At 46.8% G+C, this 24,542-nt stretch overlaps 1 protein-coding gene across 1 annotated transcript in view; it reads left to right on the top strand.

Moving 5' to 3' along the window:
* The window catches only part of SLC9A4 (solute carrier family 9 member A4), a 47,627-nt gene that overhangs the window by 10,128 nt on the left and 12,957 nt on the right, over positions 1–24,542 (top strand). The window contains exons 3-7 of the mRNA XM_073351561.2: positions 2,687–2,904; positions 6,547–6,749; positions 7,653–7,739; positions 9,501–9,571; positions 18,279–18,440. Coding sequence (XP_073207662.2) covers positions 2,687–2,904; positions 6,547–6,749; positions 7,653–7,739; positions 9,501–9,571; positions 18,279–18,440 — 741 coding nt within the window. The remainder of the gene's footprint in view (positions 1–2,686; positions 2,905–6,546; positions 6,750–7,652; positions 7,740–9,500; positions 9,572–18,278; positions 18,441–24,542) is intronic.

The following is a 24,542-nucleotide window of genomic DNA, read 5'->3' as shown; positions in this document are numbered from 1 at the left end:
AAAAGTGAAGTGGCAGTCTGGTGACATCCTCAGTTCTACAGATAATTCTTCTGGCTGGTGCTGAGTTCAATCTCTGACTCCTGGGCTGGCAACACCAGGGTTTTTTTTTCCTACCCCGAGCGCACATGAATGAGGTGCGGATGGGACTTCACAGAGCCTGCTGCCCCTGAATGAGTGAAGGCTACCTCCAGGGAGGATTCTCACTTAATGGGGACAAATGTTTGAATGGAGGGAACATGGGTACCTCCAATACACTGCACATGCATAAAAAAGTATACTGCCATTATGAGTGCAAAAATTGTACATTAGCTGTCACTGCACGTCTCGGACCCTGATTTGTTCACAAACACCAGTTTACAGTCTCTGTGCAAAGATGGGGTTGTATGCACACAGACCGTGCAGGATCATCTGAGGTGCCTGTGTTTGAAAGTTTAACCCAATTGTTTAATTAGATACATATATAAAGTACCTATCCTCATACTCCAAGTGCATTTATAATGCAATATTTAGATGCTTCTTATTCCAATCTAATTATTAGAGTATATATGATTCTAATCCTGTTCTCCACTGTTTTATACCTTGTGTGGCTATTTACATCCCGTTGCAAAGCGACCCACATCCTGGTCCATGTTTTGCCCACTAATATATGGTATATAGGTAATTGCCAAAGCTCTCATTGACTTCAGGATCAGGTCCTATCAGGGCTGAATATTAATTTATTAATCAGTTACAGATTTGATCAGTCTTCCTGTACCATACAAATCACCTCTGTGAATATTCATTATTTTAAAATATACAGAACTTTATTTCACATGCTTCTTATTTTCATTAGTTTATTGAAATTATTAGTAATAAAATAATATTAATATAATCAGGGTTTACTCCTCTTACTAGCCTATTAAATATAATATTGCTTATTTTAGTGATGGGAACTTACCATTGCACAATTGAATTATTGATGAATTCATTCATTTTCCACTTGGGTTATGAAAATTTACTATGCATATATCTTGAAAAGCTAACAGTATTAAACATTAAAGTCTACTGATCTTGTCTTAGAATGCCCTTGGACCTGCTGAATGTCTCTGTTCCTCCAGACCACCCTGTAGCTTTGTCTAGGTGGAACGAATGGGAGACTTGAGGAACACTCAGAATATTCTGCGCACGCAAGATTAGAAAACTATTGCCATGTAGAAGGCAGATAGGACTAAAATGTTATAGATAGAAACCAGCTAGGTGACATACTGGGCGATCTATCAGTTTAGCATTCAACCTGCCTATTTACTTACAGTTTCCTTTAAGCTGTAGAGAGCGCACAGAAATGAGGAAGCCTTGGGAGAATGCCTGACTGCTGATTTAACAGAGAACACAAAATCTGCCATGCAGTAGGATACTCATGCTAGGAAGTACAGTAGAACCTCAGAGTAACAAACACCTCGGGAATGGAGGTTGTTTGTAACTGAAATGTTCTTAACTCTGAACAAAACATTATGGTTGTTCTTTCAAAAGTTTACAGCTGAACATTGACTTAATACAGCTTTAAAACTTTACTATGCGGAAGAAAAATGCTGCTTTCCCTTAATTTTTTTTTTAGTAGTTTACCTCTTACATCATACTGTATAGTATTTGCTTTGGGGGGCGGGGAAGAGAAGGGGCAGGGGGAGTGTCTTTTTTTGGTCTCTGCTGCTGCGTGACTGTGTACTTCCGATTCCAAATGAAGTGTGTGGTTGACTGGTCAGTTCATCACTCTGTTGTTCATAACTCTGAGGTTCTACTGTACCTTACTCCATAAGAAGTCTCATTATCTCCCCTTTGAGAGTAAGGTGCTATATAATACGAGTAATAGTATCAGCGCTTGTCCCACATTGTTTACTGATGTGTTTGGGCCAGATGGGGGCCTGGTTCATGCAGCCAAGCAGAGAAGTAAGAAGCTGTAAGGTGTCCCTTCACTGCCCCGTGCAAGCTGGATTGCTATGAAGGAGAGAGCAGCCTCTGCAGGGCTGCTGCTGCCTTTCCTCCTGTGATGCTTGCAAACAGCAGTGGGCAGGGAGGGGTGGAGAATCACTGGAGCTCGGTCTCTAGCCAGCATATTAGGGGGTATCTGGTGTGTGTGCGCGTGTGAGGGGGGAAACACTCTGTGCCAGGTGTAGGGCTAATGCAGGGCTCTTCCTCTGCCACACCAGAGTGAGGGGTTACTAGGAGGCAGAGTGTGGCGCTGACGGGTCTGCTCCCAGGGCAGCACGACAATGCATTGTTCCTTGCTTGGTGCTGGTGGCAAAGCCATGAGTTTGTCCCTTTATTGGTATTTGTTGTGCATTCAAAACAAAAAGGACTTTGAACCAGACGCACTTTGAGTAAGGTTGGCAAACTCTAGCTCCTTTTCTTTTCCTTTATATGGGATACACACATAGGGCCAGATTCAATATCTATACCATTACACAGTCCCTTACTCCTCAGGTAGTCCCATTGAAATCACTGGCTCAATTTAAGGAGGAAGGTATTGCATGAGGAAAGGTCTCAGAATCTGACCCATGTGTGGGCCCAAATAAGGAGATGAGCAGACAGTGTGGATTCAACTAGTCTTCAAGCAGAAGTAGTTAGCGAAGCCTCTCTTTTAAGACAGTAAACACAGATGACCCCTGCCAACCAATACCTAATGCTTTGCATGGTGTTTCTGACTGAACAGGATGACGGCATGTGCAGTGACTATGAAAAAATATGTGGAGGAGAATGTTTCCCAGAATTCCTACACAACCATAAAGTACTTCATGAAGATGCTGAGCAGTATCAGCGAGACCCTGATTTTCGTGTTCATGGGAGTGTCCACAGTTGGAAGGAACCACGAGTGGAACTGGGCCTTTGTTTCCTTCACTCTGCTCTTCTGCTTGATTTGGCGGGCACTAAGTAAGAGCCAAATACTGTATTTTAACATAGCCAGCCTGGATAGATGTGGTGCTTTGCGTCTTTGAAAGTAGTCAGTGCAAAGGTAGGCTAGGAAATGTAGTGCTGACTTGTATAACCTGTTTAATAATGAGTTTAATAGGTTTACTGACCAGGTAATTTCACAAATACTAATACTGAACTGGCAGGGGAAAACAAACAACTCAAAAGTTAATACCTGAAGCTGGATTTTGTGATTCAGTGAGAAGGGAAACTTTTAAATAAAATTAAACCATTTCCATCATTATGTTTATATTTAGGCTGGCCCTGTTATTACTATGTTTATTTAGGTAAGTGGGCTTCATAATGGTTTCATTTTAGAATGTGGTTAATTTACCAATAGAACGAGATCCTGAATGGTTCCTTATCTATTTTTGGCAATTTGAATGTATCTCAGCAATTTTAATCAGAGAGAGAATATTAGCTATTTAAATTTATTCTTAAAGTAAATAAAGTACTATACACTGAATCGAGATCCCAGCCCTTTGGCACCACTCCTGTAAAGCCCTTCCCTTAGCTCAGGTGGCACGGGTGGAGGAAATCTCCAGGTGAGGTAAAACTCGCATAACCAGCTTTACCCCAGCCCTTCCCAAGCTCTCCAGTGGTTAGGGTGAGCTGGTCCCATGGTCAAAATGGAAAAGGTGTGGCAGAACACTCATGATCCCTGGCTAGCAACTCAGCCCTGAGGCTGCTCTGACGTACGCTGGTAGTTGAATTGGCTCCTGGTACTCCAGGATTGGGGAAGTGGAGAGGTAGCATACAGCTAACTTTGCCCCAGAGCCAGATCCTAAGATTGGGCACAGTGTAAATTTAAGTGTTACTACTAATGGGGCACAATTCCCAAAACTAGCTAGTAAGTACACTGCATTCAGACACCATTATTCCTTATTTGTATGTTATTTTATATATCACTGAATGAAACGGGTCCTATGGAAAAAATAGTATGTGTCATGTAATTAAAGATCGTACCAAAATGCTTATGCAGAAGGGGGCAGATTAAAGTTGCAGAGGCAACCTTAGATTTGGCATTTCTTAATTTCAGAGTACTTTAGATTTTGCAAGCTTAATGCATGATTTTATTGTGCAGTTATCTCCATTTTTTAAATAAAGCAAACTGAAAAAACACATTCCATCATATTGACACCCAAGTGGTCAGTCAGGTTAGAACCTTTCTATCCACCTCACAGATCTCTGCCACTTGAACTGATAGAGGACATCAACCTACTATTGCTATGTGGCCCAGCAGTAGAGGGGTATAAGATTTTGCCAGTGGATTTCACAGATATTTGCTGACAGTAGAGAAATGGTGAATCTTGGGGATCTTCCAGATTCAGGAGGGGAGCGTGCTCTAGTGGGTACAGACTCTTCTGCCCTCTGCTCTTAAGTGTGACCCCTTCTGCTCCATCCCCCACAACCTGCCCCCATCCCAACTGTGTCTCTTTGCCACCCCTGGCTCCTTATCCCACTCCATTCTCCTCTCCTCAGGCTTGAACCAGAGTTCTAGTCTCCACCTCTTGACTTGCAGACTGAGCCCCAATCTCCCTGTCCACTCCCAGTTTCTCTCCTTCCCTACATCTGATCCCAGTTTACTTGCCCAGCCAGTCCCAGTCTCCTCCCCTGTCTGCAGCTCCTCATACAGTCTCACTGTTCCTCCCTTGCAGCCAACTGAGACCCAGCCTCCCTGCCCCAGCTGTCTTCACTGAATCCCTGTCCAAGGCTCCCAGTCATAGGCTGGGACTGGTTGAGCAAGAAGACTATGACTGGGAGCCAGAAAAGAGGAAGAAAGTCTTCTTGCCTAACCAGTCCCAGCCTTTCTCCCTCTCTTTCCTGGCTCCCAGTCAATCTCAGTGCCCAGATGTTCCCAGTTTTTCTCCCCCTCTTTAGTCTCCTTGTCTCCATCTGCTCTTCTCCCTCCTCCTTGATTCAGCTTTTGTCCCTTCTGCATTCAAATTAGGTGGTTTTCTTCTCTGCACTGCATGGGTGCCAGCAGGAGGGGTTGCAGAGACCACAGGAGAGAGGCTCTGTGCTCTCTGTTCCAAGGCCTGGCCTCACCCTGGGAGCAGTTGGGATTTGCCACTATAGGGAAATTCCAGCTTTGCTCCTGTAGCCCTGGTCTGGAGCATGCTCATTATCTCTGTGGGGATGGTGCAGGTACAGCCTGGTCACAATTGGAATAGTGAGAGGATGGACTAGGTTCAATTACTCTTTGATGGTCCATGCAGTCTGCTCAATGCTAGGAGCTGAGAGAGGCTGGAGCATGCTCAGTGAGGATGGAATCCTCTGAGAGTTTAAGGGGGAAAAAAAAGTCTGAGCATGTGAAAACTGAGATTTTACAATTTTATAACTTTGCCACATGCAAGCAATTTTTAATAGGGACAGCAAAAGGCACATCCCTGACACAAAGGCTACCTCCCTACTAATTTCAAGGCCCTGTTCCAACACATGGGGGTTCTAGAGTTTTTCAAATAAAAGGTCACCAGTCACCCTGAGTTGGACACCCAGCATGGAAAACTTCAGCCCAAATGGATGAAGTTTGACAAAGCTATAAGCAACTGGAAACAGGATCTCATAATGGGAAGTGACATGCAACCTTTGTAGTGTTGAGACCCACCTATAATAATACAATAAGCTTATTATAGTGTTGATTTATAAAATGGATTTTTTCTAATTATAACTATTCATTATTTACATGTGCTAAATATGAAACATAGATACAAGGGCATTTCATTAATAAAATAAAGCTGTTGGAAAAGGACCCAAGAGGGTAATGGGGGGGAGGGGGGGAAAGCAAGCAACTAAATATACTGTAGGCAGAAACTGCAGTCCACACCCAGCCACATAGAATCATAGGGTTAGAAGGGACCGCAAGGGTCACCTCTGTTATATAGAGGGTCACATTAGTTTTACCTTTAATTAAACGCAAAACAAATTAGGAGAATTAAGCAGCTTCCACTATAGCCGTTTTGTTACCGAGTACCTTTAAAGGGAGTCAGTGAAGAGCACTGGACTGCAACTCAGGAGTCCTGGACTCTATTCCCAGCTCTGCCCCTGGTTTGCTGGGTGATCTTTGGTATGTCTTTCCATCTCTGTTACTCATTGATACTGAACTTTTCCGTCTTTTTCATCAGTATATGCAACTGTCAAAACTGTTCAAACACACTGGTCTTCTACTGTGTGGGGAAAGTGTCTGGAGTAACTTAGAAGGGGACCAAAATGCATTGGAGTGAAAGGGAAGAAGAAATGCTTAAAAGAACATTATAGGGGAAAAAGTAGGAAGAGATCTTATCTAGGATGTCATCAGATAACCTCAGTGGAAGACCTGTCTAAAATACAAATGGTGGTGGATAATATCACTTATTTCATCTTCTGATCCTACTCAGCAAAGTAAAATACAAAACATTTAGAAACCTACATTAGAAGATTGTGTTAATTGCTCATAAGGAGGCATCACATTTATAGTATATTTAAAAATAGCTCAAAAATGAGCAGAAAAGTTACAAGCACCCACAATTGCAAAGAAAACAGTGTTCACAGCTTAAAGATGCTGTTGCACTTAAAGTATTTCTCTTTGTAACTTGGTTAACAATAGTTTTTCCTCCCTCCTAGGTGTGTTTGCTCTCTTTTATATCAGCAACAAGTTTCGGACTTATCCCTTCACCATTAAAGACCAGCTCATTATTGCCTACAGTGGCCTTCGAGGAGCCAGTAGTTTCTCTCTTGCATTTTTGCTTCCTAGGTATCTCTTCCCTAGAAAGAACATGTTCATTACAGCTACTCTTGTAGTTATATATTTCACTGTGTTCATTCAGGTAAGCAGGTTTCATAATGGGTTCATTTCATACAACAGAGATGCTTAGAGGCTTCATAGTTAAGCTTGCACTGAGATTTGCACTTAAATCAGGATTAAATCCTTCTATTTTATACTTTAGTTGCTGGATAGAGTCTCCAGATGTAACACAATAACCCTTTGCTCTATTATTTAACTGAAACTATAAGAAAAAAATAATTTTTAGTAACTGCACCACTGAAAGTATTTAAAAAACAGATTCCCTTAAAAATTCTTCTGAAAATGTTCCAATTTTCTACTTCACCTTGTACTCTGATATACAAGAGTAGTCGTTCCCCTTGTGTCATAACCAGAGCTATGCAGGATGGAAATTTCATTTTGTGAAGGGTTTTGTGATTTCAACATTTATCTTTGTTCTGATTAGGAATGAAACCCCACAATTTAGAAATTCTCTACAAATGAAAATCCTTAAAAAAAAAACTGTTTGGGGTGAATCATTTTGTTTTGATATAATCTTTTAAACAATTATATTACCTTATAGTATACAGTTTTAAAAATCAAAACATTTCTTTCAAAAACTGTCAAAGCAGGATGCTTTGATATTGTTGAAACTATTTTTTCCCTCTGGAATGAAATATTAGCTTGGTATGAGTGATTAGCAGGCCAGGTAGTTTACAGAAACTAATTCTTACAGTTGGTTAGAAAATGTTGATGAAAATGTAATTTTGATTTGAAAGAAAAAGGACACTTTTTCCCAGAAATTGTTCTCCAGCTCCATTTTCTAACCAGCCCAACTAACAACAAATAAGCCCTGTATTCTAGACACAGTTTTCATGGTTGATTAAAAATAGTCACTTCATCTTTTGCCTTTTACATGCTTGTTTCAAACAATAATTAACTTTCTCACTCATTTTTCTAAATACAGGGAATCACAATTGGTCCATTGGTCAAGTATCTAGATGTTAAAAAGACCAACAAGAAAGAGTCTATCAATGAAGAGGTTCATGTACGAGTAAGTTGTCTTTATTGATGAACTGTATCCTAGAACGGTTTCAGAGTAGCAGCCGTGTTAGTCTGTATTCGCAAAAAGAAAAGGAGGACTTGTGGCACCTTAGAGACTAACCAATTTATTTGAGCATAAGCTTTCGTGAGCTACAGCTCACTTCATCGGATGCATGTATGCTAGAAAGAGAATGAATGGGATTTCCAAATTAGCTCAAGAGAGTTAGGCACCCAGTTCCCATTGAAATTCATTGGGCAAATAAGCCACTTAGGCTCCTTTGCAAATCCCAACCAAAATATCTTAATAAAAATATTGGTGTAAAGTAATATCTGACATCCTCTGGATATGGATGCCACCTCATTATAATTTCAAAACTACAGAATGGAACTTTTTATAAAGGCAAAACAATGGAACAATGTAGCAATCGGATTCCAGCCTTTCTATCTTGACATTTTGTTGCTATTAAGAAAAATCCCAGCACCATAACAATAGTCAGGTTTGAAAAATCCACTCACCAGCTCACACATAGTGTATATCCACACTGCAATCAGTGATGTGACTGCAGCACAGAGACATACCCAAGCAAGCTTTGATCTAGCTAGCTGGAATGATAATAGCAGCAAAGCTGCAGCAGCATGGGTTTAACTGCTCAACTACATACCCAGGTGGGCTTGTACAGTCTGTGCTGTTGCGGCTTCACATGCTATGGTTATTCCAGCGAGGTTAGGTCAAAGCTAGCTCAGATTAGGTCTACATGTGCTGCAGTCACCCCTCTGATTGCAGTGTAGACACAACCATAGTGAGCAGGCATCTTTCCCAGCAAGTGCCACCAACTTCTGCAAAATCCAAGTTCTCATTAAAGTGTTTCTTGTCCTTATGCTTGAGAAGAAGGATTTCCAAATGTGAACCGAGTGTAAAATGAGGCAGAGAGTCATTTTCCTGAATCTGCAGTTAGGCCCCTTCATTGTCTCCACTGCTGCTTATACTATGCCAAGCAGCAATGGAGCAGAGATGTGGCTCATCCCATTACCATCTTTTGACCAGCCTCAGTGCATACTAAAAACAGAAAAGTTTTAAATCAGGGTTCTCTGGTTTGTTGATTAAAAGTGAATAAAACCTCAGGATTCATTCTGAAAGACGCTCAGTCATTTTGGAAGATTTATTTTCTTCTGAAACATTTTACTTTAAGTATATTAAGTCCCATAATACGTACAGGTAGGATAGAGGGAAGGTTGTTAAACTAGCTTAACAAAACACTTAAACGTGGTTACATTTACCCATGAGTAGTCCCACTGAAATTAATGGGACTACTATATGTATAAAGTTAAGCACATATGTAGATGTTAGCAGCTAACTTTAATTTGACCTGAAATTAACCTCAGTGCTTTTATCTTTATATTGAAGCCAGATATGATTTTATCTAAAATAGTATTACTTACAGTAATTTGACTGTCATAACTGGACTTTTAAAGCTGTTTCTCCTGAGGTCCCACCTTATTGTGCTGAAAACACATCAATGTGCCTGTAAATTCTGGTAATTAGTAGCAGAGTTACTTGTATTGATCTTTTTATTTTTCCATAAGATTGTCTGATCTGAGACCTTGGCATATCGGGAAGTTTGTCTGGATTTTTATAAAATTTTAGATTTTCTATGTTGTTTAATTTGAATCAGTATCTAAATTTCTTAGAATCTGATCTTCAATTGCCGAAGAATTGTTTTGACATTGATATCATGTTATCACCATTGGTTTGTTGTATTTTTTTCTCTAGATGATGGATCACTTGAAGGCTGGAATTGAAGATATATGTGGGCATTGGAGTCACTCTCAACTGAGAGACAAGTAAGAATATTTTATTATACCAGACAGTAATTAAACAATTTAGCTGTGACCTACTGATCTACTCAAAGGTAAATACAGTAGGAAATTCACTTTGTGCTCTCAGAAGGTTAGATTAGAATGAAAATATTAGGGATATGCACCATATCCTGTTCTAAAATATAACCCGAGCTCTTGAGTAATCATCATCTTTCGGCGTGCAACATTCATATGTTTCACTGCTGTGCTTCCTCAAAGAGGAGGAGCATGACATGCACTCTCATGCCATGTGCACGCGAAAGCCTGCAAACAAGGCCTAAATGTAAACTTAACGTTCTTCAAAGTGGCCCTTTAAATTGCAAGCTGCTTGAGGCATGGATCTGTCATTTTATTTGAATGTAAGTCACTGTGCAAACATATGGGACAAAAGTAATAATAATAATTTTTTTTTCCTGGTCTCAGAATTATACTGCCTTCTGTATCTAGGCGAGAGCACACAAATGATGTTTCCATTAACTTAATAAAGGAATTATATGAGAGCAGCATTATACCTTCGATGGATAGATGAGACAATTTGTGATGTTGACTTGATTTCTAAATTGCAATTTGATTTGTAACCTTTACATTATCAGATCTGAATGTGGAGATATACATATGATCATCAGTCTGCCCAATACCTCTGCAAGCTCAGATGGTTGCTATATAGCAGTAATGCAAACCTTTAGGAGGTGGAATATCTTTTCTGCCTGAGAGACAGCCTTCATTTCAATAAATTTATGAACTATAGAATTCATATGTAATGGACTAAAAATGGCCTTCCAGAGAATCTATTGAGGATAACAGTGGTGCATAGGCAATAGAATTCCCTATTTGAAGCCACAGACGCAGTTGAAGGCATTGCAACTGAGATAAATTGAATATCAGTCACTTCCCTCAGATCCACCCAATAGACCTGATAGGAGGAGACTATGAATACTACTAGTAAGTTACTGTTTCAGTCAAGGTAAAGGCTAAAGAAACACATCATATGAAAATATTTATATGGGAGTCATAAAAATGAAGGTATTCCTTGTATTATAAGTAATAGGCTTTTAAGAATTGATTACCTTGGTTAACTGACACTCAAGCTAACTTCCTGTGGACTAGAGAGCTCGGCAGAGCATCCTTGTTCATAGAACAAAGCAGAGCTATGTACAGTCTTCTGTTATAGCAACAAATATTAAAAACAGTTGCTTATTATAAGAAATTGTATAAACGCTGTACTGATTTTCATAACACTCTAAAGCACAGTTCTCTGCTAGCAAACTACCCCATAGAAAAAAAATTATAAGAAGAGCTGCTGCTATTTTGTTAGGCTAATGCCTGAAAGTCAGTACACGCCTCAACACACACACTCAAACTGGTGTATGCAGCACATTAGTGGTATATTATAATATGCAGCATGCATACACACATAATTTTGTAGTCCATTCAATTTCTCTGGCATTCAGAATATTAGGACATATATATTTTCCCCTAATTGTCAGGATTCAAAATGATCAGCAACATAATGGGACCTAACTACTGGGCCATTTAGAACATTATTGGTGTCTGGCTGAATAGGCCGGCATTGCTTGTAAGTGCAGCAGCTGCTGCTGTTATACCTTATTAGAATACAACACTTGTACAAGAGCATGAAAGACTGGCCCCTTTTTTCTCTTCATACAATTGTGGTGATGCTATATGCTAACACTCACCCAACCTTCTTTTTGCTATGATAGCAGCTTGTTTCTTTCTTTTGTATAGCAAATTTACCATCCTTGTGGACCAGTAGGCCATGCCCTTTGTCCTCCAACAGGTTTCTGTTCACTGGTCCTTCAGTAGGCCACGGGTGCCTACAATTTGGATTCAGTTTCCAACGCGCAATTATATATTGTGGCAGAGCTCCAACCTTGTCCCTGGGGGTCCCACACTTCCAAGTGGTTTATGCAACCCTCCACATACCCCTTCTCTCTGTAGGGCCAGGGATACAGTCTACTGAGCCCTTTTCATCATAAGCCAGCAAGGAGGTTTGTGAGAGAACTCCCATAGTCTCTGTTGCTCCTACAGCCTCATACCAAAACAGTTTAGCCTCCTGTCATGATAGGGGCCTGCTTCCCCCACCAGGAGGTGTTTCTGTAGTGGTGGGTTGTGGGAAACCCAGGCCCACCCTCTACTCTGGGTTCTGGTCCAGGGACCTTAATGGTAGCAGCTGTTGACAGCCAACCTGTCACTGCTAGAGTTGCTATATTTCTCTGGGCCACTTCCCCACAGCTCTCCTGCTTCTCCCTTACCAGTAACTTGAGGGTATCTTCATTAACCAGCCCTTCAACTGTACTTCTTCTCCACTGGCTCCCTAGCTCTCCTCTACCTGACTGGAGTGAGCCCTTTTATAGTATCAGAGGGGCCTTAATTAGAGTCAGGTGGTCACATTAGCTTAATGGCCTCACCTGACTCTTTGCAGGTTAACTGGAGTCAGGTGTTCTCATTAGCCTGGAGCAGCCCCTGCTCTGGTCAGTCAGGGAACAGAAAATTGTTAATCTAGTGGCCTTTTGTTACTCAGCTGTACCCAACTGGCCTGGAGGGAGATAGAAGACTGTTGCTGGGCCCTGGGCTCTTGCTGCTCCAGCTACTCCCCTGGCTGGGCCAGACACCCCCCCCCACCCCTTTTCTGCTACCTGGTTGCTGGCTAGCCACTGGACCCCCCACCTTTTGTTGCTACTGCTACAGCCCCTTGGGGGGGCTATTGGCCTGCTCCCGAGAGGAGGGAAGTGAGGGACCCCAGCCCTGGTCGTTGCTGCTGCAGACACCACCACCGTCACCTGTGAGAGGTCCTTTCTGCCTGCCTGGCCACTGGACTGCTGTCTGGAGCTGCTAGAACCTGAAAGAGGAGAAGAAGAGGACCATCTGCTGCTGGGGGAGTGCACAGAGACTCTGCAGACCAGTGTGGAAGAGGCCTTAAGACTGAGTAACTTTTGAACTGTGCTCTTGTGGTTGGGGTCTTGACTGTGTTTGTGGGGACACAGGGGGTGTAGCATTGAGCCTGCCCCCTGGTTATCTGTGTCCTCCCCCCAAACCCCCACCACCGTCATCGCTGCCCCCTCCGCCACCCCCAGTGGACACTTACCATCTGCCACAAACTCCTGCCTCTGGGACTCCGCTGCTTGCTTGGCTTGCCACAGCCTCTTCCACCATTTGGGCCTGAAGCAGCAGCCAGCCCAAACTGACTTCTGGGCGCATGTGCCCCCCCCTTTGGACTGACCCCCTCCAGCAAGCCCCCAGCTTTGCCCCTTGCAGTCTTTTGCCCCCCCTTTTGCCCCAGCCCCTTGCTAGCCTCAGTTTGTTTGCCTGCCCCACCCGTTTCCTTCTGCAGCTTTTGTTTGTTTGTCCTGCCCCAGCCTCTGAAGCTAGCCCCTTGGTTCCTCTGCCCCACCCCCAGCCTGGTTGTTCCCCTCTGCCTGCGGTCTCCCTTCCCCTGATTACTTCCTCCCCTTGTGCGCCCATGCCCCCTTCCATGTGCTTGTGCCCCTCCTCTGTTTGAGTTTGCCCCATCTCACGCACCCCCCAACGTTGTTATAACCCCTCTCCTCTAGTGCAGGCGGGGATACTGCCGGGCATGGGAGAGGGCCCGCCCCAGGAGGAGTCTTCCCTCCCTTCTGTTGCCCCACCGTTACCTCCCTGAGTCGCTGAGCCATCGCCCCTGCCCCCTGACTCGACCCCTGCTAGCCAGCCCCCTGATGATGCTATGGCCCTACAGAAGATAGTCCACCTCCTGCTGCCGTGGCTGCCAAACCCACCATGGACCCTGGGCCCAGCATCGCTGAGAGCCCCCTTCCCACCCCCCGAACCCCTGAGCCTGACCGGGAGGTGTCACGCCCTAGTTGCTCGGCTTCTGGAGCCCAGAATCTCGCCCCTGTCCCTGCCCCTGTTCTTGATCCTGGCCCTGGCCTTGCCCCTGATGCTGACCCTGTCCCTAGCCTCTCCACCTCCCATGATGTTATTGCCACCCCTGGGGCTGTCTCCTTCCCTTTTCCAGCAGATGACCCCCAGGGAGCGGCCTTTGTGTTTCCCTGTCCTGACCCACTAGGGGCTGCTATTTTTCCTCTGCCATCCCCCATTGAGCTGGAGCCTGAGGCAGGCTGTGTGGCACCGGCCCATGGGGTGCCATGTTGGGGGTCCACCCCTTGCCTGCAAGTCTTGGTGGGCCATGCGGCTGTGCCAGGGGCTCCACAAGAGGACGGTCAGGGGCCAGTGACCCACCCCCACATACGCTGCGAGGAGAGCTGCGGGACTTCCTTGAAGATGCCCGTGGCTCCCGCAACAAAGTGCAGCTCGCTCTCCAGCGATGCGGGGATTTTCATCAAATCCTTCCGGGTCGTGAGGGCCCTCGTGGGGGAGGGTAAAAGGACCAGGAAGCAGGGTGCCGCAGCCTACCAGCGGGTCCATAGCTTCCGTGACTCCTTGCTCACCTATGGAATAGGTCACGGTTTGCTGCGCAGCCCAATGGGGGCTGTAAGCATCCCTGCCAGCGAGGATCCCACCCCAGCCCTCCTCATGGCACCCATCAACTTTGCAACATTGAACACCCGGGGCTGTAGGATGGGTCTCCGCAGGTGTCGGGTGCTCTCCTTCCTTCAGGAGTGAGGCGTACTCTGGGGTTTTCCTGCAGGAGACCCATATGGATCCGGCTAGCCAAAGATAGCTGGCAGCTGGAATGGGGGGACAGGGTTTACTTTAGCCATCTCACAGTTCATACATCTGGAGTGGCTATCCTGTTCTCCCCCGACGTACGGCCCAAGGTGCTGGGGGTCATCAAGGTTGTGCCAGGCCTCTGGCTGCACCTCTGGGTCTGTATGGAGGGGCTCGTGGTCAACCTCATTAACGTCTATGCTCCGACATTGGGCCCGGAGCAGCTGCGTTTCTATCAGCAGGTGTCCGCCTTCCTTGACATCTTGGATCCTCACAAGTGCCTGGTCCTGTGCGGGGACTTTAACACAACCCTCGAGGAGTGGGACTGCTCGGGGCCCGAGCAGTGCCCGGCCACTGCTGATGTCCTCAGGGAGATTGTCGACCATCACTCCCTGATGGACGTCTGGCGCAACCACCACCCGGACAACATCTCAACGTTCACCTTTGTCTGGGTGGAAGCCCATCGGTCACGCCACTCCCGATTGGATTGAATCTATCTGTCACATTTCCATCTTTCACGGGCCCACTCCTCCAGCATCTGGCCGACCCCATTTTCAGATCATCATCTAGCCATTATGACGGCCTCTCTCTGTGAGGAGAGGCCGGGGCCGGCCTATTGGTATTTTAACAACGGCTTGCTGGAGGATGTGGGCTTCGTGGCATCCTTCTGGGAGTTCTGGCTGGCCTGGTGAGAGCAGAGGCATGTCTTTTCCTTGGCACGGCGGTGGTGGGACCTAGGGAAGGTGTGCGCCCGGCTCTTCTGCTGCGACTACACCCGGGGCTCCAGCCGACAGAGGGATGCGGCGATAGGGCAGTTGGAACAGGAGGTCTTAGAGCTGGAGAGGCTCCTGGCCGCCAGCCCCGAGGATCCATCCCTCTGCAAGGCGTGCCGGGAGAAGTGGGAGGAGCTCCAGGCCCTCGAGGACCATCGGGCCTGGGGTGCCTTTGTTCGATCCCAAATCTGCCTCCTTCGGGAGATGGATCGCGGCTCCTGCTTCTTCTATGCCCTGGAGAAAAATGAGGGGGGGCCCAAGAAGCACGTCACCTACCTCCTAGCAGAGGATGGCACCCCCCTCATGGATCCAGTGGAGATGTGCGGGAGGGCCAGGACCTTCTATGCAGGCCTTTTCTCCCTGGATCTGACTGATCCTAACACTTGCAGAGTGCTCTGGGATGGGCTTCTGACGGTCAGTGCAGGCAACCGAGACTGGCTCTCGCTCTGGCTGAGTTCTTGGAAGCCCTCCGCCGCATGCCCACCAATAAATCTCTGGGCTTGAACGGGCTGACCGTGGAGTTCTACCGCATGTTCTGGGACATCCTCGGCCTGGACCTTGTCACCGTCTGGGCCAAGTCCTTTCAGAGCGGGGTCCTTCCTCTCTTGTGCAGACAAGCCGTGCTCACCTTATTGGTGAAGAAGGGGAACTCTGCAACTTACAGAATTGGCGTCCTGTCTTGCTCCTCAGCACGGACTACAAAGTCATAGCCAAAGCCATCTCGCTGCGGCTGGGGTCCGTGTTGGCAGACATGGTCCACCCAGACCAGACCTACACCGTCCCGGGCCGTACCATCTTTGATAACCTTTATCTGGTCTGGGATCTTCTGGAGCTTGGGTGTAGGGATGGTCTGTCATTCGCCCTCTTGTCTTTGGATCAGGAGAAGGCATTCAACAGGGTGGATCACAGGTATCTCCTGGGCACTCTGTGAGCGTTAGGCTTTGGACCCCTGTTTACGGGCTTTTTCCAGGTGCTGTACACCTCCGTGGAGTGTCTGGTCAGGGCTCAACTGGACCCGACTGAGCCAGTCAGCTTTGGGCGGGGAGTACAGTAGGGGTTCCCCTCTGGCCAGCTGTACACTCCGGAGATTGAGCCTGTCCTTTGCCTCCTCCATTGGAGGCTAACGGGGTTGGTGCTCTGAGAGCCAGAGCTGAGGCTGGTCCTGTTGGCGTACGCTGACTACGTTCTCCTCGTGGTCCTGGACCCGGGCGACTTGGCAAGCCTCCATCTGCGCCAGGCTGTCTACTTGGCAGCCTCCTCTGCCTGGGTCAACTGGGTCAAGAGCTCTGGCCTGGTGGTTGGGGCCAGCTGGCAGGCGAGCTCCCTCCCACCTGCGCTTCAGGCCATCCGGTGGAGTGCGGGTCCGCTGCTCTATCTCGGCGTTTACCTTTCTGCCACGCATCCGTCTCCGCCGGAGAACTGGCACGGTTTAGCGGGCAGGGTGACAGAGCAGCTCAGAAATGGACAGGACTACTCTGGTGCCTCTCCCTCTGAGGGAGGGCACTGGCGCTCAATCAGTTAGTCCTATCCATGCTCTGGCACCAGCTCAACACCCTGGTCCCAACCCCGGATTTCCTGGCCAACCTCTGGTTGGTGATTCTGGAGTTCTTTTGGTCAGGAGTGCACTGGGTCTCTGCAGGGGTCCTCCACCTGCCCCTGGAGGAGGAAGGGCATGGCCTGAAGTGCCTTCCGCCTCCGTGCCCTGCAGAGGCTCCTTTATGGTACAGGTAGTCTGGTGTGGATCGTGCTGGCGCACGCCTTCCTACACCACTTCCGAGGGCTCCGATACGACCGGCAGCTCCTTTATCTCCATCCGAGAGGTCTTCTGTGAGACCTCTCCAGGCTGCCAGTCTTCTCCCAGGACCTCCTCTGGACCTGGAAACTATTCTCAGCAACCAGGTCCGTGGTGGCCACTGGGGGGGCAGATCTCCTCACGGAGCCCCTGCTATACAATCCCCAGCTCAGTGTGCAGGTGGCGGAGTCCCCCTCGGTGCGCCAGAGGCTGGTCCTGGCAGAAGTTACCAGAATCAGAGACCTCCTGGATTATGACCGGGGAGACTGGGAGGATCCCCTGACACTTGCTCAGCACATGGGGCTCTCCAGACCTTGTACTCCCCAACACGTACTTCAGGAGGTGAGGGCAGCTTTACCTCCCACTGGTCGGGTTTATCTCCACCAGGCCCTGCGAGAGGGCATGCCCCGCCCACCCTCCACCCCAGGCCCTCTGGACCTTTTCATCAGGCCCTTGCCTCATGGACCCAACCAGCCCCCCCCACCTCCTTCACCATGAGCCGTCTGCACGACTTGCAGCCGGTTCGTTTTCAGACTGCGCCAAAGAAACATCTATACACGCTCATGCTCCACACCCTTCACTTCCTCACCCGCACATCCCACCCCAACACAAAGTGGCGGGACCTCCTGCCATCTCTAGAGGGTGAGGAGCCCTTGTGGGTCAGCCTATACTCCACCCTGGTCCCGAGGCCCGCCGGGGATGTCGGTTGTCGGCTCCTTCACAGAGCTGTGAGCACAGGCGTGTACTTGGCTTAGTTTCCCCCCCCCCCATCCCAGACACCTGTCCCTTCTGCAGTGTGAGGGAGACCCTGGTGCATGTTTACCTGGAGTGCTCCAGGTTGCAGCCCCTATTCCGGCTCCTCACTAATATTTTGTTACGTTTTTGGTTGCACTTTTCCCCTCACCTCCTTATCTATGCACTCCCTATCCATGGCCCCACAAAGCCACGGGACCTCCTGGTCAACCTCCTCCTGGCCCTGGCTAAAACGGCCCATCTATAAAACCAGGGAGAGGACGTTGGCCGATGGAGACTCCTGTGACTGCGGGGCCTATTTCCGATCCTCGGTCCGTTCACATATGCAGGCAGAGTTCCTCTGGACGGTGTCCACTGACTCCTTTGACGCCTTCTCAGAGCAGTGGCGCTGTCTGGGGTTCTCTGCTCAGTTTCCCCATCAGGTTCCCTTTGTTTGACCCTTTGACTGCACTCCTGTTCCTGTTGTTTTATTAGTTGTCCCCCAAAATCACTTGGTTTTCAGGGCCTGTGGACCCCCCCTCTTAGGTTGGGGGGGATCCTTTAGCAGTAGGCGGGCTTCTGCCCGCCCACTTGCTGGATCCCAATAGGGCTACTCTGCTGTGCCCAACCGGCCTGGGTCTATCACAATATATATTTGATGGATGTTGTCAGAGAGGAAGATAGGCTCCTTTCTTTTTTACATTTTCTTTTCATTTCTGTTTCATAGATTTAAAAAGTTTGACAATACATATCTAAAGAAAATCCTGATCCGGGGGAACCAGCCCCAATCCAGCATTGTATCTCTATACAAGAAGATGGAAATCAAACAGGCCATTGACATGGCAGAAAATGGGATGACAAGTTCAGCTGAATCGACAGCTTCTCTCCAGTGAGTATCAGCTTCATTACAGCTTACCAAACAGGGGAGAGAGGAATAAGGGGTGTGTGTGTGTGTGTGTGTGGGGGGGGGGATATGAAGAAACAGTGGAGGGAGACAAGGACTTTAAAAGAAATGTGACAAGAACAAGGTACTGGGAGGGGAGGAATAAATGTTAGGTGCTGGGACCTTCAAATGTTACATAGGAAAGGAAATGTTCAGCGATAGTTCTGAGTTTACAAAGAGGGAAAAGACTGCCTCTTTACCCATGTTTTTCAGCAGCATCAGGCATGCCTGAAAAGGCCTGGAGATTCAGATCTAGACTGAGTGGTACTCGCTGATTGCTTTGTACTGCTCCAGTGATGCAAAGCGACCATATGCTTCATTTAACTGGCCAGTAAATTCTGGTTTGTGGCTGCTTTGTGTTGAAAGAGAGCAACACAAAGGAATGGAGCGTATTGGTTTGTCTGGCCCTCAGTTCAGATTAGTAACCAGAATTCTGGGATCTGTAAATTTGGGTATAGTTCTCATGAGACCAGGCTCTCTTGTAAGATTGCGACTTTAGACTGGGTCAGAATGCTATAAGGACAGGCTTTCTTGTAGTATTTTGGTACTTCAGCTTCTAGTCTTGGCCAGAACTCAGGTTACTCCTGGGGGCATTCTGCGCCAAAAAAATTAAAATTATGCACACAATATTTTAAAATTCTGAAAATTTTATTTGTCAAACTAACACTACATAACCACACCAGTTTCAATTATTTTGGTAATTTATTTCAAAATACCGGTCAGCAAGTATGTTTGTAACAATGCAAACACACACAAGAATTCCCCCAGGAGTAGAGAGTTAAAGAAACCATTATGACAACCCAGTTCCTGTTTATCTGCCCCTTTGCCCACCTGCCAGAGCCTAGCTGGGGTGTGGGGGTGCAGACACCTGCAACCCCTTCCCCACAGAGCCCTCCTGCGGGGGCCCCCCAGCCAATACACCCAAACCTCCTCTCCCCAGAGCCCAATTGTAGGGCCCCTCCAACTCAGATACTTCCCCCAGAGCCCAGCCGTAGGGCCTCCCTGGCCCATATACCCACACCCCCTTCGTCCCAGGACCTAGCTGTGCCCCCCCACCCCATCCATACACCCATCTCCCTCCCTCCCCTGCCCCCCCACAGAGCCCAGGATCCAGAGGGAGAAACAGCCTGATGCTTGGTCCCAGGCTTGCTCAGAGTTTCTTGCGTGCTGCGCTGCCTTCTTCTTCCCTCAGGGGTTGTGGGGAACTGCAGCTGCCAGGAACCCTCTAGCTCAGGGGTGGGCAAACTTTTTGGCCTGAGGGCCACATCAGGGCATAGAAATTGTATGGCGGGTCATGAATGCTCACAAAATTGGGGTTGGGATGCGGGAGGGGGTGAGGACTCTGGTTGGGGGTGCGGGACTACTTTATGTACTACTGGGCCATTTAGAACATTATTGGTGTCTGGCTGAATAGGCCGGCGTTGCTGTAAGTGCGAGGGTGCGGTTGGGGGTGTGGGCTCTGGAATGGGCATGAGGAGTTTGGGGTGTAGGAGGGGGCTCTGGTCTGGGAGAGAGGGGTTTGGAAGGCGGGAGGGGGATCAAGGCTGGGGCACGAGTGCGGGAAGGGGTGCAGGTTCCAGCTGGGGGTGCGGGCTTTGGGGTAGGGCTGGGGATGAGAGATTTGGGATGCAGGAGGGTGCTGGGATCATTCTCATCAGCCCTTTTGATCAGTTGCATGGGCATATCATTGCTATCTGGGATTTTCACGCTTTAGAGACGAGGGGAAGAAATCTCTCTGGTAATCAGGGCAGATCTCAGTTGAGCCTTCTGGATTCGCTTCAGGCTCAGAACTTCCATTCGTGTCAGTGGGATTCCTACAGGTGGACTATGCATTAAGTATTTGCCCATTGACTGTAAAACAAAGCATCTATATTTGAGATAATATATAGCACTTAGTTATACTGGCTTAGAGAACATAAGCATTAGAAATAGGAATTTCAAAAGGCAAAGCACATCCAAGCAGATGCTGTAGATACCACATTTCTGGCTGAATTTTAGACAATATACTTTAAATATAACCATAAGCAAGACAAGATGGGCTTATTTCTGAGCTCAGTCTTTGGACATCAGGGGAGTTTTTCTTGATGTACGTTGGTGTAAGCAGGCTCAGAATGAGACTGAGTGTTTTCATTGCCAGTAACACTATTATACAAGCGCTATCCCACTAGGATGCTACTTTCTTCTTAGTAGAACTGGATGGAGAGTACAGAAAGTTCAAAATGTAATAAAAAATGGGGAAAAAATTGGATGGGGGAATTTGGCTTTTATTTTTTAACCAGCTCTATTTTTTTAGAACAAATATGCACAGTATTTTGGGTACATTCGTGATCAGAATAGATTGATTTTTTTTTTTTTTTGGCCAACGGAGAGTTATAGCCAATTGCTATGCACCCAAAATGATATAATCTCAGAATGTTTTTGCAAATAAAACAACTGGACTGGGCTCTGCAAGTAAAATGCAGGAAGTTTCAATAAGCATCAGAGAAAGAATGGTAATAAAGATGATTTTATGGGAGTGGTAACAAGTCAAACTTGTTTTATCTGAAAGCAGGTTATCAGCATGGCAGATTAATGGCTAATCCCATGCAAAGCGAATGCTTTTTATTTGTGCTTTAGAACAATATAGATAATCTTCATGTTTGTTCTGTTGCTAATTCAGTTCAGCTGAAACTGAGGGTATTTTATTTGAGTCACCTAAAGAGCGAAACGATAACAAGCACTGATATGATTTAAAGCAGGGATGGGCAAACTTTTTGGCCCAAGGGCCACATCTGGGTGGGGAAATTGCATGCAGGGCCATGAATGTAGGGCTGTGGCACGGGGTTGGGGTGCAGGAGGGGGTGTGGTGTGCAGGAAGGGGCTATGGGCAGGGGGTTGGGGTGCAGGAGGGTTTGGCAGGGGGCTCAAGGCAGGGGGTTAGGGGACTCAGGGCTGGGGGCAGGGTGCAGGAAACGTTCGGGGTGCAGGCTTCAGCCTGGCGCCGCTTACCTCAAGTGGCTCCAGGGTGGCAGCGGCACACAGCGGGGCTAAGGAAGGCTGCCTGCCCTGGCCCCACGCTGCTCATTGAACTTGGTGGTCAGTGATCCAGCATCAGCTTCTAGTGAGGTTGCTGAATTACTTAATGTAATTCAAAGCATCTATGTATTTTTCTCTGCATCAATTCATCTATGACAAATTTTAAAGCAACATCTGGGAACATCCTCTCTGACACTGAAACCACTGAGTTCCACACAATGGGAAAGTCGAGTGGAGGCGACAAAGCCTATCAAACACCAAATTGGGAAGATAGATGATGCCATAGTTGCCATGATGGAGGATAATGCTACAACAGGAACTGTTCATGGGAGAAGGAAATGGAATCACCAGAAACATACATAACTTCAAATTTCTGTGTGGCTTAGTGTTGTGGCATGACATACTGTTTGAAATAAATGATGTAAGCAAGAGACTCCAAGGTGTTGACCTTGATATATCTGGAGCAATGGAACAAAGTAAAGTCATACCTACAGGCTTACCGGTCAGATGAGGGATTTCAAAATGTTCTGAAGAGTGCACAGAAGTTGGCAGAGGAACTTCACACTGAAGCTATTTTCCTACCCATTCAAGAATACAAGAGTCACCGAAGAAGACATTTTGATTATGAGGCACGGGATAATCCCATAAGAGACCCCAAACAACAATTGAAAGTTGAATTCTTTAACCAGGTGCTAGATTGTGCAATACAGTCAGGTGAAGAACGTTTCATGCAGCTCAAGGAACACAGCAGTATATTTGGGATGTTCTATGATATTCCAAAACTCCTCACTATGCCTGAAGACCTACACCATTATGCAGGGCACTAGAGACGGTGTTGACACAATGACATGCGCGATATTGATGCAAGTGATTTAGGTGATGAACTGAAAGCCCTTTCAAGTTACATTTCAGCAGGATCATCTCCAAAGGCTGTTCTGGAACATATGCGCACAAATAAGATGACCACCCACTTTCCAAAAGCTTTTGTTGCTCTGTGCATACTTCTAACGCTTCCTGTAACAGTTGCCAGTGGAGAACAGTTTCTCCAAGCTGAAGTTAATAAAAACACATCTACGCTCCACAATGACACAGCAGAGGCTGGTCAGCCTTGCAACCATCTCAATAGAGCGTGAGCTGGCCCAGACTGTGGACCTTCAGGAAGCAGTTCAAATCTTTGCAGCCAAGAAGGCACAGAAAGCAGTACTTTGATTATTCAAACAGATAAAAATGCCAATGTTTACTATGCAGACAAGAAAATTTACATTTGCTGTTCAGGCATTTGAAAGTTAAATGTTACTTAAAATTTTTGAATAAGGCATTTTAAGTTTTTAGTTCTCCTTTATTGGGGTAGGTAGCAGAGCAGTACCATGAGAAGAGTAGAACAGGAAGAAAGCAGAATTGAGATCTTTCAAAGTTTTGGCCCAAGCGATGGGGGATGAGGGCGTCATTTGAGTTTCCCGTCTCAGGTGCCAAAGTGTTGTGGACTGGCCCTGATGGTCAATTACAGCTAATTTCACAAAATTGCCACCATTCGTTGCAACTGCAAAATTCCCACCTTCCTCAAAGCACAACCAGAAACTAGGCCTTATCTGGTTTTGCATCCAACCTGAATCTAAAGCCATAGGGATAGGTTTGGGTTCAGGCATTTGAATCTGAAAACTGCCAAAATTCAAATGTGTTAGAAATCCAAAGTGGCTCATCTCTAGGAAATGGCCAGTTGTTGAGACCAACTGTTGTCTGTATGTAGTGATCAAAAGTATATCACAGGTAAAAAGTGGCAAGTTAGAAAAGGAAAAAGTCAGCCATAAAAATAATGCAACATTTATAGAAAAAGCCACATTTTAAAAAACGTAACCATTTAAATAGTCTAGTTTAATAAATGAATAAGACACATTTAGCCTAGCCCCTTGTCTAGAGCCTTAAAAATGCACACATTAGAGCTCTGAATTGGGGAGATGGGCCAGTGACTTGTGGCTTCATCCAGTGACCATTTAAATTGCTAATGTTTTTTTTTGAAGTGCTGCTTTTAAACTCTCTGCAGACCACTGACAAGTGGTCATCACATCACCAATGGTCCATGAAACATAGTTTGACAACTGAAGTCTTATACAGTACAATCGCCTCATGGCTGATTCCACAAAGAGTAGCTGCTTCTCTGCCCCCTTTTTGTCCAGGTCCGCCCTCCCTAGACCTATGGAACCAGAAGCCTGTGGTGCATCTGCAGAGGGATTTTATATCACAGAATTGGGAAAAGGATTGGGGAAAGTATTGAGAAGAATGGTATCATGTAGAAATCACTTCATGCTGCTACTTTCCCGACTCCAGATCAACCTAATCTGGCTCTCCGCTGCATGCAGATGTAGATGGAACATCAGGCCTTAAATCAGGGGAAGGCAAACTATGGCCCGCAGGCTGGATCCAGCCTGTTAGGGCTTTTAATCTGGCCCGTGGGATTGCCACCCCCATGGTGCAGCAGAGCTAAGGCAGGCTCCCTGCCTGCCCTGGCCCTGTGCTCCCAGAAGCAGCCAGCACCCCATCCCTGCAGCCCCTGGGGGAGGGGGCAGAAGGCTCCATGCGCTTCCCTCGCCCGCAGGCACTGCCCCCCGCAGCTCCCATTTGCCGGGAACAGGGAACCACGACCAATGGGAACTGCAAGGGTGGTACCGGCAGGTGAGGGCAGTGCACGGCTGAGCCGCCTGTTCCACCCCACCCCCAGGAGCTACTGCAGGACATGCTGGCCACACAGAAATTTGAAGTTATGTATGTTTCTGGTGATTCCATTTCCTTCTCCCATGAACAATTCCTGTTGTAGCATTATCCTCCATCATGGCAACTATGGCATCATCTATCTTCCCAATTTGGTGTTTGATAGGCTTTATCGCCTCCACTCGACTTTCCCATCGTGTGGCATTCAGTGGTTTCAGTGTCAGAGAGGATGGTCCCAGATGTTGCTTCAAAATTTGTCATTGATGAGTTGATGCAGAGAAAAATACATAGATGCTTTGAATTACATTAAGTAATTCAGCAGCCTCA

This window comes from Lepidochelys kempii, chromosome 1 (genome assembly GCF_965140285.1).
Source record: "Lepidochelys kempii isolate rLepKem1 chromosome 1, rLepKem1.hap1, whole genome shotgun sequence".
Taxonomy (NCBI): domain Eukaryota; kingdom Metazoa; phylum Chordata; order Testudines; family Cheloniidae; genus Lepidochelys; species Lepidochelys kempii.
This window is presented reverse-complemented; position numbering and strand designations above follow the sequence as displayed.